Here is a 14297-nt window from a genome sequence, read left to right as displayed (position 1 = left end):
GTCTGCATCTTATGAATGGTTAACTTCACAGAATGTTTCTTTTGAAATATACCTCACCAGGTTTTTATTTGTCAAACACGGAGCATTTCATTAATTACATGGGACTTTCTGCTGTTAGCTGGGGGCTGGAGCTAACTAATTGTTATTACCAGCAGTGATGAATACTTACTTTCCTGAAAAACTTTCTTATATACATTTGCGCATCCATCCATCCATTCATGTTCTTCTCCTCACGGTGTTCTGTCCGGCTCTGTGTGGCTGCCGGTACCGAGCCGCAAGCAAGGTCGCAGGGACATCGTGGACTGGATTTTCAGTAATGTGGGTGTTGTGAACAAGTGGAATGTATAACAAGGTACCAAAGGGTCTCTCTCTACCGTACACTACGAAGTGAAGGGAAACTGACAGATATATGATCACATTTAGGTCCTTAATGACAGGTTATATGATTATTTATTTAAACTGATATGCTGGCCGCTTTATATTGAATTTGTTGGCATTTTTTTGTTTCAGCCCCCCAAAACAGGTCTAACGACGCCACTGTTCGTCAACGAACTTTTTTTTTTCTCTCTCTCTCTGCGACTAAGACGAGACGAGCTCAAACTATATATCTGGTGATAAATATGTGCGCCTTTCTCTTAACGCCACTAAACTGTATTAGTTTGGGTAAGGGGCGTTTGCCCTGAATCTGTGTGAAATGAAGACATGTTGTCCTCTCGCTTTAAATTCGTAGTATTTTGACAGCGTGGGGCTGCAATAATCGAAGGAGTCTCTGACATTTGTGGGAAACAACTGATTTATTTATTGTTAACTCCATCAAAATAAAAGCATCGGATCTACTCTCTGCATGCAGAACAGGAGAAAGCGAACAGTTTTCTTGCCGGTGTCCGTGTCTATGCTGCTGGACTCTATTGTTTTAGTACTTTCTGTCCTCCGAGTCCGTACTCATGTTCACTTACTTTTTAAGCTGTATGAGCAGGCATCAGTTTCTGCTGATGTGATAATCGTATGTCTGGCAACACTGGTCTTCCTCCTCCTCCTCCTCCTCCTCCTCCTACTACTACTACTACTACTTCTTCTTCTTCCCTTCTTTTTTTTTTGGTATAGTTTTGAGGGTAAAGAATAGCTCGGAAGAATACAGCATTTGGAGGCGCATCACCCTGCTATTCATACAGCTCCCATCACGGTAAGTAAGCTTAATATGAAGCTAAATAAATTTGCCTTTTTATTGGCACATATTTAAACAGCACAGTTTGTTCATGGTTTCACATCATCATGTTGCGTGCTTACAAGCAGTGGCGGTTCTACATTGAATTGCGCCCCGGGCGAGACCACCTCCGAGCGCCAGCCCCCCCCCCGGCACGCGCGCACTTAAAGAAAAGAGCATCCATGAATTGCTAATTTAAATAACCATGTCCTTACACCCAAAGTGTCTGTCATTAGACGCTATATTAATCTATATTTCAGGGAGGAACAATTAGCTCCTTGGTTACTGCCTCCAATTCTATGCTTGGCACACTTTTGGTTGGTTAAACTATGTTTTGACACGAAATAGAGTTGTAGCAAATGGTAAATGTTCATCTTTGTAACTACCTACAGATATGAAAATTTCGTTGACTAATTACAGGACCCAACGTGATGGAAATAAATAATAACTGAACTTGTAACAGTTTTGTTGCAAAGCACAATCTTATGGTGAAATTAGATCTGGTGTTTGTTAAGACGAATTACTGTTGTATAAGCATTGCAAGCATCATTGCAAAAAGTCTAACAAACGTATAGCACCAGTTAACATTAGCCCTTCATTCATGACATATGATACTGTAATCATACAGAGAGAACATACCTTTATCTTTCCTTTTTCTGTCCATCTCTGCGTTTATTTGACACTCGACAATCAACAGATTTCCTATCCTCCAACGCTGTCACTCACGACCAGAAGTCAAGACTAAACCAATTCAGCTTGGTGACCACATAATCGTTTTGTATTACCTATTTTTATTTGGCCATTTCACACAATTCATAAAAACCAAAACGTGCATGAATTATAGGCCTGTATTTATTATATTATGAATGAAATGTGCGTTACATGGAAGAAAGTGAAGGTGTTACTAACGTTTATACAGTGGACCCCCCCCCCCCCCCCCCACCACCCCGTCCGTTCAATTTGGGATAGACCCAGAGGTGAACTGTCCCCCGCGCCCCCCTCCCCTTTCTATTTGTCACGCACAGCTTCTGTGCACGGCACCATCTCAGCAACAGGGGCGCCTGCAGCTGCAGGGGGCGCCAATTTGCCAATTCCCTATACAGATATGACAGATAATAGAAAACCATGTAGCGGCGCAGATTTATTTGTTTATTTTATTTTTTTTCCAAGTGCTCGTGCCGCCCCCCTTGTGTCATGAAAAAATGCCGCCCCGGGCTGCCCGGTTCGCCCGTGCCTAAAACCGCTACTGCTTACAAGTTGCACTGCTTCTGAACGTCCGTGTTTATTGCACTTTAATTTCAGGTTTCAGAAAACCCATTTTTCTATTTGATCTAAAGACGGAATATAAAATGGGTGCCTAAATCAGTGTTTTTTTCATTGAAAAAAGTCACAAGGCACACCACCAACCGAAAATGTTAAAAAAATGAAACCCTGTAGCCTATTTTAACAATATAAAGTCATTCTTATCAAAGTGTCTTGAACAGGAATCTAATAAACACAAAGAAAAAAGTCTTACACATATATATATGTATATATACACAGACAGATATATATACACAGACACTTGACAGTGCATATTATTTGCAGATAATAATTAATTCGTTTTAAAAAAAAAAAAAAAGTTTTTTAGACCAATTAGGTGAAATTGGATAATTTCCCACGGCACACCCGTTTTTTTTTTTTTTTTTTTTTTAACAGTCTGCGGGGGATGACAATGTTTGATGTGTATGGAATGTTTAATGATCGTGTCACTACATGTCAGGTGTTTCAGCATAGTCAAATGTATTACTTTAACAACGTCATGGAAATAACTGTAGTGATAATTGACTTTGAGGACTGTTACTAAAACATGGACGCTCCCAATAGTTTCTCCAGAAAACAAGACAATTATTCCCTGAATCAGAATAAAATATTAGGCATAAAAGCAGCCCTAGTCATAATGTTAACACTCATAGAAACGTAGTCTACATAAATCCATACTGTAATTTTACCCACTGAGAAACATTAAACGCAAAGTGCAGTTTAATGCTGCACCGAACTGTATTTCACCAGTATTACTGTTAGTATTAGCTAACACGTTGCAGACAGTACAACACGCAACAGGTTACTTTAATTTTCACTTCATTACAATGACTTCAAGTGACTGCCAAGTTTGCTTTTAATAGGACTTTGTTGGCAGGTTGATGACAGTCTTTCCACATTTAGAAAATTGGTTCAGAATAACCGTCAAACCAAACCGGAAATTCATTGGACAATTGATTTGTGATGACTGGAAAAAAACAACAAAAAAACCTTTATCTTAACATTTTTGCATATACCTGGATGACTGAGAACCTTCCCAGATAACTTTCTTCAATGGACACACACAGGCTCCCGTTGTCCAGCGGTCACTGGTCTTAGTTATCAAACTGAAATAATCTCACACTCTAGAAACAACAGAAAAAAGGATTCGAATCACCATCACGAAATTCTTAATTTAAGAAACAGATCAAATGTGTTGGGGCAAAGACTGAACCCAGAACACAACAAGCTGAGTTTTGGAATTCAACAGCTCTTCAAAGGGCATTGAGCTGGGTAGAGAATGCTTTTTATTTCCAGGGGGTTCGAAACTAACAGGCACAGGCAAGCAGGAGGTAGCCTCAAATCAAGATCAGAAGAGCACAGTCTCGCGCCAAAAGACGAGGAAAATATGTTAAACTGGTGATGTACCACATTGTTTTCCTTAGCTGCAAAACCTCTGCAAAAACTTGTATGTGCGTTTCCCATTCCCACAGACACTGAGGATGGCAGTCAACTGGGTAGGACTACTGTCCATAGGAGTGTTTTACGTAATCATACTGGGAACGGGCATCTGGGCATCCAAGAAGTCCAAGCATGAGGAGAAGAAAAGCCCTGGGAGCCGTAGTGAAGTGGCAATGGTTGGAGGACGGAACTTAAACATCTGGGTCAGCATATTTACTATGACAGGTAATGAAAATGATGATAGCTACAGCGTCATTGATGGGGGCTCAGATGGTCATAATAGTAACCCATGTAGGGGCTGAACTTTGAAATCGGTGAATGTTTTTGAAATTTAATTATAGAAAACACTGGTGAAGCTGACTTTATTGACTTTCTCATTGGCTGTATGTCCAATCTTGTTTTGCAGCCACGTGGGTTGGTGGAGGTTACGTTTTGGGTAATGCTGAAGTCATCTATGATCCAACAAAGGGACTGGTCTGGGCCGTTGGACCTCTTGCCTTCTCCATGAACCTGATTTTAGGTGAGTGAGGTAAAATGCAACGAATGCCGCAATGAAAAATCATCAATAAACCGTGTGGTGGATATTTCTGTTGGAAAATAAGAAATCAGCACACTCTTTGTCTTTCTGTGTGTTTTATTGATCATCTGCAGATCAGATGGGCTCACAGGACAGACAAAGAAAGGATTGAGAGAGGCGAATGAGCAAAGAATACACAGTGTAGATCTCTTTAAACTTCTTATACTTTACTTCTTAAACTGTAAACCCCGGATAAGTTGATTGTACTTAAACCATTTGTGTCAAGTAATTTACAGTTGAGAAAATTAACTTGTTCAAGTATAGTCAACTTAAATGTACCGTAGTCAGAATTTTTAAGTTATATACACTTAAATGGTTTAAATAATAACAATAGAAAAAAAAAATTGTGGAGTCTACTTAAAAGTAGTACAGTCAGAACATAATATCATAAGTAAAATACACTTATAGTTTTATTATAAATATAAATACATTAAATTTTAAAATATTATATTTGGGATAAGAAAATTCCAATTTTCATTTATTAATGACCACACAACGCAGTTCATTTTATTTATTTCATTTAGACACACAACAAAGCAACACATATGTTTTAACAATGATGCTGTGTGAAATACCAGATGCAAATCCAAAATAACAGAGACCTTGTTTTCATAAAATTATCAAAATGGGTCTTTGCCAACAATTACAGCAGCATATTCTTACTTTTTGCTGCAGATATTACCTTACAGTACCTTTCTGTGATGCAGCAAACAGAAAACATGTATTGAATTATGAAACAATTTCCTTCCAAATACAATCACAGCACAGTTTTTGCACATGTGTCCTCTGTAGAATTATTTCAGTAAAACGAACAACACTAGACACATGCAGCACAAGAAGTATCACATACAAAAGAATATTTGCTCCACTGAGTGCAATGTATTTGTGCAACAATTCAGACATCCAGTGGCTGTCGGCTCAGTGCTCTGCACACACTTAAATGTTGAACAAAGAAATATATCTTTATTTGTTCATATAGAGAAGTACCACAAGGGAAGGTGGGAGAATTCGTTTTTGTAAAATGTATGAACTAACCATCATATCATTACAAGAAAAAACAGAAATATCAACCCACCGTTGTCTTACTCTTGAAGATTTCCATCAAGTTTGGACACAAACCATCAAGAACTGAAAAATATGAAATAATCTCAATGTTGCTTGTTGTTTTGAGAGCTCCACAGATGAGCAAAGTATTCAGTTTCAGTTTCGTTATGCACTCGCGACTGTTAGGATCTTCTTTGTTTCTGTGACTTCCACTAAGTCACACTCAATAAAAAATTAGTTTGGATATGCCACTCCATTTAATAACTTGCAAAACAAAAGCATAAAGCGGTCAAAGAAAGAACTCAACATCTCCCGCCAGCCTGCGGTCAAAAACAAAAGACTTCCTGTGCGCCACACCTGAATCAATTAGTGGGCACCCTAAATATCCTTCCACTATCCCCCACAGCGCCACTCAGGTGGATAGTGAAAATGGCTCCTCCAGGTAGTATAGGTCTGGCACCGACATGGTACCAACATTTGTGTATTGTGCACTTTTGCTTTGTGTACCATGGCATTGTTAATACAAGTGAGAGCCGCATCTGGAAATTTCCATTGGTAGACGTTCAACAAATCCCCATATGTTTAAATGAGAGAAAATTTCTTCAGTTGTTGTAACAATGATAGCTTGTATATAACAATAAAATGCCTAATTCACACAACGTCTCTCTCCCAATACGATTTATGGGACAGTAGGGGGACAACTGTTGCTTTTGAACCTTCTCTGATAATCAAATACAGTATATGAACTATTCGCTATGTTTGTTAGTAATGGTTTGGTTGGTGGGGTGTACTGTTTTCTTTTGTCTGACTGCAGGTGGACTGTTCTTTGTCAAACCTATTCAATCAAAGAAATATGTCACCCTCATGGACCCATTTCAAGAGAAATATGGCAACGCTGTCGGAGCTGTTCTCTTCATTCCTGCTCTCCTTGGAGACATCTTGTGGATCACATGCATTCTTTCTGCGTTGGGTAGGTTTGTCATTACCGCAATACAATGACACCGGTATTTTAACATTGCTGGTTGAACTACTCTTATTATCTGTGTTGGTGTTAGATATAAAAGAGTTATGGGAAGAAACAGAACAGGACGGAAAGGAGTATTCTTCTTTTTGTCCTGTTCAGATACGGGGTTATTTATTGCTTTGCTTCAGCTTGCTCACTAGATAAGATGCACCACACTCATATTTCACCTTGAAGATACCAGTTAGGGCCGGCCTCGGCCACACATAGAAAACCACTGATACACGAAAGGCCGCGCTCCTCCTATTATACTCGGGTGGAGCCCAGATAGAATAAAACCTGTGTGTACACTTAGTTGGGGGCTTCTCTTCTCCTACCCTTAAGGTGGTTAAGTTGAAGTCTCAGCGCTGACTCTGTACCTATTCTCTGCGTGTCAAATAAATTGTTGATTGGAGAGAAGTTGTCGGGTGATCTATTGAACTAACCTTTCCAATAGGTATAAAGAACTTGGGCTGAAGGAGAGGAAAATATTCCTTCCTTCGACATTGGCCAGCAGGGAACTAAAACAATTATTTTAAAATTACAGTGAAAGTAACACCATAGCAGCTCTGTGAAACTTCTTAATGTATGTCTTACAGGTGGGACAGTAAGCGTGGTCATGGATATCTCCTCCGCACTGGCTGTGGCTATCTCTGCAGTTGTGGCAATCATTTACACATTAATGGGAGGATTATACTCTGTGGCCTACACTGATGTCATCCAGCTAAGCTTCATCATGCTCGGCTTGGTACAGAGATTTCTTGTAAAGCTTCTTTCGCTTCACAAGAAAACACAAGAAACCCAGTTGCCTTTGTTTTAGCATCGACTTTTGGATATACATAACTTGGATGACAGAACCATCACATATTTTTGGTATAGATATGTTTGGTCTGTTCTATTGGATAGTGTGCCATGGTTATTCATGATCACCAGACGATGAACCGCATTGATAGTGATTACTCCTTGACATTTCATCTAGTGTGTAGGTGTAGCAGCTATGACACACCAACTGATAGTCGTCTCTTTGCTGGTGGTTGTTGATTCTAGTCCTTTGATGTTGGTTTGGTGTGTTCAGTCTTAAACTATTAAATAGAATTAAATGCAATTTGGTAAAAGTAAAATCAAAATGAATTTAAAAGACTTTGATGATCCCTTCAAGTGAAATTTTGAATTTCTACGATGCAGCACTGTTTAATAGTTTCCTCTTTATTTCAGTGGCTCTGCGTGCCTTTTATCCTGACAAGCCCCTACTCTGCTAACTTCACTGTTGCTGCAGTAACCAAGCTGCACCAGGAGCCATGGATCGGCAGACTGGAACTAAAAGATGCAGGACGCTGGGTAGACGAGTTACTGCTACTGGTAAGGGACACCATCAATGGACCCCATCACATCACATTGCATCCGGAAAGTATTCACAGTGCTTCACTTTTTCCACACTTACAGCCTTATCCCAAAATGGATAAAATTAATTTTTCTCCAAAATTCTACACATAACACCCCATAATGACAATGTGAAATTTTTTTTTTTTTTAGTTTTTGAGATTTATTAAAAATAAAAAAACTACAAAATCACATGCACATAAGTATTCACAGCCTTTGCCATGAAGCTCAAAATTGAGCTCAGATGCATCCTGTTTCCACTGACCATCCATGAGATGTTTCTACAGCTTAAGTGAACTAATTCAGTTGATTGGACATGATTAGGAAAGGCACACACCTGTCTATATAAGGTCCCACAGTTGACAGTGCATGTCAGAGCACAAACCAAGCATGAAGTCAAAGGAATCACTCAGAGACAGGAATGTCTCGGAGGTCTTTGAGGCTCAAATCTGGGGAAGGGTACAGAAAGATTTCTGCTGCTTTAAAGGTCCCAGTGAGCACAGTGGCCTCCATCATCCTTAAATGGAAGAAGTTCAGAACCACCAGAACTCTTCCTAGAGCTGGCTGGCTGTCTAAACTGAGCGATCGGGGGAGAAGGGCCCTTAGTCAGGGAGGTGACCAAGAACCCGATTGTCACTCTGTCAGAGCTCCAGCATTCCTCTGTGGAGAGAGGACAACCGTCTCTGCAGCAATCCACCAATCAGGCCTGTAGGGTAGAGTGACCCGACAGAAGCCACTTCTTAGTAAAAGGCACATGGCAGCTTGTCTGGAGGTTGCCAAAAGGCATCTGAAGGACTCTCAGACCATGAGAAACAAATTTCTCTGGTCTGATGAGACAAAGATTGAACTCTCTGGTGTGAATACCAGGTGTCATGTTTGGAGGAAACCAGGCACCGCTCATCACCAGGCCAATACCACCCCTACAGTGAAGCATGGCGGTGGCAACATCATGCTGTAGGGATGTTTTTCAGCGGCAGGAACTGGGAGACTGGTTAGGATAGAGGGGAAGATGAATGCAGCAATGTACAGAGACATCCTGGATGAAAACCTGCTCCAGAGCACTGTGAGCTTGTGAACTTGACCTCAGACTGGGGCGAAGGTTCATCTTTCGGCTGGACAGCGACCCTAAGCACACAGCCAAGATCACCAATGACCTCCTTATGGCTGCTGATTCGGGACTCCTCTCAATCCTCATTCTCCTTGATCCAACCGCAGCATTTGACACTATCTCCCAGTCCATTCTCACCCATAGACTAGCCTCCTTCGGTATCTCTGACACACCTCTCGATTGGTTCATCTCATATCTCTCTGGCCGCACTCATTTCATTCAGTTAAAAACATTTACTCCCCCTCCCCCCAGGTTAAGAGTTTGGGTGTCATCCTTGACACAAAATCCTGCTTAACAAACAACCTCGCCCCTCGGTACCTCACTAACCTGCTCCACATAAACATTCCTGCCCGCACTCTTAGGTCATCCTCATCCATACAACTCATCATTTCACCGGCTCGCTTGACCACCATGGGGTCCAGAGCCTTCAGCCGCTCAGTCCCCTGCCTCTGGAACGCCCTCCCAGAACACTTAAAAAATTCAGACTCTGTCACCACCTTCAAATCTCAGCTCAAAACTTATTTATTCAGACAGGCCTACTCTATTCCATAGCCTCACTTTCATCTACTGTCATTTTTATGTAACTATATATGTGTTTGTGTGTATTTTAATTGTGTTTTATTTTAACAATTTTGTACAGTGACCTTGAGTGTGCTGAAAGGCTCCCATAAATAAAATGTATTATTATTATTAAGATATCAAAGGAGTGGCTTCAGGACAACTCTGTGAATGTCCTTGAGCGGCCCAGCCAGAGCCCAGACTTGAATCCGATTGAACATCTCTGGAGAGATCTGAAAATGGCTGTGCAGCGACGCTTCCCATCAAACCTGAAGGAACTTGAGAGGTGCTGCAAAGAGGAATGAGCAAAACTGCCCAAAGATAGGTGTGCCAGGCTTGTGGCATCATATTCAAAAAGACTTGAGGCTGTAATTGCTGCCAAAGCCGCATCAACAAAGTATTGAGCAAAGGCTGTGAATACTTGTGTATGTGTTTCTTAGTTTTTTATTTTTAATAGATTTGCAAAAATTGTCATTATGGGGTGTCGTGTGTTGAATTTTGAGGGAAAAATGAATTTAATCCTTTTTGAAATAAGGCTGTAACATAACAAAATGTGGAAAAAGTGAAGGGCTGTAAATATTTTCCAGATGCACTGTATCTTACATGGGCAACTCCACAACACTCTACTTGTCAGTAGAAAATACATCATTCTTAAGAAAGAAAATTTGCACTTCATGGGAAACCATTTCCTGAACATATTGCATTCCTTAAAACACAATCATTGTCTCTGCTTTTAATCCTCTCCAAGGGCATTGGAGGGCTGTGTTACCAATCGTTCTACCAGAGGGTCCTGTCCACAGCCACTGATGCTCAAGCTAAGATCACTTGTTATGCTGGAGCAATATTATGTCCAATCCTCGGCATCCCATCACTCATCATTGGAGCAGTGGCGGCATCTACCAGTACCTAGTCCTAACTATCTAAACATTGTTGTACTTACTGTCTTAGTCATGAAGCAAGTTTTTATTCCCTTTTCTTTTCCAATAATTATGACTAGAAGGAGCAGTTGTCACACAAACACTTACATAAACTTAAGTTGAAATCATTAACCACTCCCCAGATTTCATGTTATCAGACTATAGTTTTGGTGAGTTGGTTAGGACATCTACTTTTATTTTTTTCAACAATTGTGCACAGACACTCTGTTGACTGTCCCTTTAAACGGACTCTTTTACACCAGTTCTGTTTTCAGAAGCGATAGTCCAACATTCCAGCAACTTATTGTAAGAAGTTTGTAAAAGGCTACCCAAAATATCTGAACCAAGTTTAACAGTTTAAAAACAAAGTGTACAGAGCCGCTTAAAAGTCTTTGTCCCCCTCAGAATTTTGGCATAAAAACAACTCACATAAATACTTTCAGTAGACACAGAGAACCTAACCAAACAAATAAAATAGAAATAATATGTTTTGGTATTTGTTTATTCACCCAATATTACCTATCTGTGAGGTGTGATGATTTCCAATCAATGTAATGGGACTCAGGCGTTAATCCAATAGAAATGTTGTGGAAGGACCTGAAACAAAAAGTGAACATGTTATGATACTGTTTATTGTAATCCCATTTCCTTTATGTCTGTCAGATTGGAACGAGACCACCTTTGGTTCACCCAGCCCGTACGAACAGGGAAAAGCTGGTATGATCTTGCCAATTGCCCTTCAGTATCTTTGCCCTTTCTTCGTCTCACTGATCGGTATTGGAGCACTCGCTGCAGCTGTGATGTCCTCAGTCGACTCTGCACTCCTGTCTGCTGCCTCCCAACTGGGCCGAAATATCTTCAAGAATATCATTTGGAAACAGGTGAGTAACACTTTGGTTTTGGTCTGCAGCACACAAGCAAGCAGCAAATGAATATGTCTCAAGAATGATCCACTTTGGTTAACAAACCTGATTGCTCATAAAAGGATTTCTTCTATTTCAGGCATCAGAAAAAAATATTCTTGTGGTGGTTAAGGTGTCAGTCGTCCTGTGTGGAGTGATAGGAGCAGGCCTGGCCATGATATCGTCATCCGTTCACCTGTTCTGGATGGTCAGTGGAGATGTTTTGTATTCAATGCTGACTCCCCAGGTGATGTGCACCTTTTTCTTGCCCCAGTTGGTGAACGTGTACGGGGCCTGTGCTGGCTTTGTGCTCGCGATTCTGTTGAGAGTTCTGGTTGGGGAACCTCAAATAGGCCTCCCTGATGTTCTACCCCTGCCGTGGGATGAGATGCAGGAGGATGGTTTCAGATACCGCTTGTTCCCTTTTCGCACTACAATTATGCTCCTCACCACCGCAACTATTATACTAGTATCACAGCTGGCTAAGTGGATATCTGAGAAGAGGCTGCTGAAAAGTACAAGTGATGCTGATTTGAAGAGCAACACACATTACATGGCACCAGTCCAGAGAAATGTGGAAGAAAGTGAAAAACTGAATGAAGAATAATAATAGAAACAATAAATGTAATGTTTGATTTTTAATGCAGGATTTGGTCATACGGGTCAAATGTGCTCCTATTTCTTAGGGGATCAATGATATGTCTAAGGGTTCTCTTGGTCCTGACCAAAACACAAAGTGGTACATTTGGTCCAGACCAAACAGATTAGCTCAAGTTTCAGATGGCAGCATTCACACTTGCAGTTGTACCAGAGTTCCTTTTGAACTGAATTAAGTGTGAACAAATCCTAAGAGTGAGTTGTATTTATCGTTCCTTTAGCGACAAAATATAAAACTGTGGTTGAGATGAGGATTTTACTTTGGTGATTGTTTGAGTATTACATTTTATTTTTGTATGTCTTATGTGTTTTAAGGGCACAGCTCAGCATGTATGTTGGGACATTGCTTTGGACGCTTATGGTTAGATGGGACTATTTAAGAAGGCTTAAATTAATTGAGTTTCTGTTTTTAACTGCCATGTAAATGTACACACACGTATGCTGTTTGCATGTTCAGGTTGAACCTCCTAGAAACACAGCAGCCAATGACCAGTGCTGGTCAAGGGGTCCCTTTTGGTCAAATGTCTTTTTTCTAGTTGTCTTTTTTGTCCTGAAAGTCATAAATAAAACAATTTATTTGGTTTAAAGGAATTTGTCCTTTATTACATTAATATACCAACACTTTACAAACACACTTCACCCTCGCCCGCCTCTAAAAAAATCACACTCCAAGCCAAGCCCTGTTAGATAACTGTTTTCTCTTCAAAGTCGCTGACACACAGTGCCTTGAAAAAGTATTCATACCCCTTGAACTTTTTCACATTTTGCCACCTTACAACCACAAACTTAAATGTTTTTTTTACTGCGATTTTATGTGATCGATCAACACAAAGTAGCATATAATTGTGAAGTGGAACGGAAATGATACAAAATCAAATCAAAATTTTAAGCAAATAAAAATTTGAAAAGTGTGGTGTGCATTTGTATTCAGCCCCCCTGCATCAATACTTTGTAGAGCCACCTTTCGCTGCAATTACAGCTGCAAGTCTTCTGGGGTATGTCTCTACCAGCTTTGCACACCTGGACCCTGAAAATTTTGCCCATTCTTCTTTGCAAAATAGCTCAAGCTCAGCCAGATTGGATGGAGATTTGAAGTTTGTGAACAGCAATTTTCAAATCCTGCCACAGATGCTCAATGGGGTTTTGGTCTGGACTTTGACTGGGCCATTCTAACACATGAATATTCTTTGATCTAAACCATTCCATTGTAGCTCTGGCTTTATCTTTAGGGTCATTGTCTTGCTGGAAGATGAATCTCCTTCCCAGTCTCAAGTCTTTTGCAGCCTCCAACGGGTATCCTTCCAGGATTGCCCTGTATTTAGCTCCATCCATCTTCCCATCAACTCTGACCAGCTTCCCTGTCCCTGCTGAAGAAAAGCATCCCCACAGCATGATGTTGCCACCACCATGTTTCACAGTGGGGATGGTGTGTTCAGGGTGATGAACATAGCGCTTTGCATTTTGGCCAAAAAGTTCAGTTTTGGTCTCATCTGACCAAAGCACCTTCTTCCACATGTTTGTGGTGTCCTCTACATGGCTTGTGGCAAACTGCAAACAGGACTTCTTATGCCTTTCTTTCAACAATGGCTTTCTTCTTGCCACTCTTCCATAAAGGCCAGATTTGTGGAGTGCACGGCTTATAGTTGTCCTGTGGACAGATTCTCCCACCTGAGTTGTGGATTTCTGCAGCTCCTCCAGAGTGACCATGGGCCTCTTGGCTGCTTCTCTGACCAGTGCTCTCCTCGCTCGCTCTGTCAGTTTAGGTGGACGGCCATGTCTTGGTAGGTTTGCAGTTATGCCATACTTTTTCCATTTTTGGATAATGGATTGAACAGTGGTCCTTGAGATGTTCAAAGCTTGGGATATTTTTTTATAACCTAACCCTGCTTTAAACTTCTCCACAACTTTATCCCTGACCGGTCTGGTGAGTTCCTTGTTCTTCATGATGCTGTTGTTCACTAGTGTTCTCTAACAAACCACTGAGGCCTTCACAGAACAGGTGTATTTATACTATGAGTAAATTACACACAGGTGGAGTCGATTTACTAATTAGGTGACTTTTGAAGGCAATTGATTGCACTGGATTGTATTTAGGGGTATCAGAGTACAAGGGGCTGAATACAAATGCACACCACACTTTTCAGATTTATATTCGTTTAAAATTTTGAAAACCATATATCATTTTCGTTCCACTTCACAATTATGTGC

General features: G+C 40.6%; 1 protein-coding gene across 1 annotated transcript; it reads left to right on the top strand.

Moving 5' to 3' along the window:
- Positions 1-348: 348 nt before the first annotated feature.
- On the top strand, positions 349-12640 carry LOC311508699 (high affinity choline transporter 1-like). The gene is made up of 9 exons (XM_084573616.1): positions 349-1183; positions 3979-4171; positions 4353-4466; positions 6382-6537; positions 7167-7315; positions 7783-7926; positions 10362-10515; positions 11194-11411; positions 11533-12640. Exons 2-9 carry the CDS (start codon positions 3988-3990, stop codon positions 12037-12039), a joined length of 1626 nt encoding a protein of 541 aa, XP_084429742.1. The 5' UTR covers positions 349-1183; positions 3979-3987; the 3' UTR covers positions 12040-12640.
- Positions 12641-14297: the final 1657 nt, after the last annotated feature.

Source organism: Chelon labrosus (assembly GCF_963514085.1).
Source record: "Chelon labrosus genome assembly, chromosome: 23".
Lineage (NCBI taxonomy): Eukaryota > Metazoa > Chordata > Actinopteri > Mugiliformes > Mugilidae > Chelon > Chelon labrosus.
Note: the sequence above shows the minus strand (reverse complement) of the source record. Positions and strands in the feature narration are given on the sequence as shown.

Coding starts and splice junctions, on each gene's coding strand:
- LOC311508699 (XM_084573616.1), top strand. CDS start 3,988: ATGGCAGTCAACTGGGTAGGACTACTGTCCATAGGAGTGTTTTACGTA. Junction 4,467..6,381: donor CTCCATGAACCTGATTTTAG/GTGAGTGAGGTA, acceptor GTCTGACTGCAG/GTGGACTGTTCTTTGTCAAA. Junction 7,316..7,782: donor GCTTCATCATGCTCGGCTTG/GTACAGAGATTT, acceptor TCTTTATTTCAG/TGGCTCTGCGTGCCTTTTAT.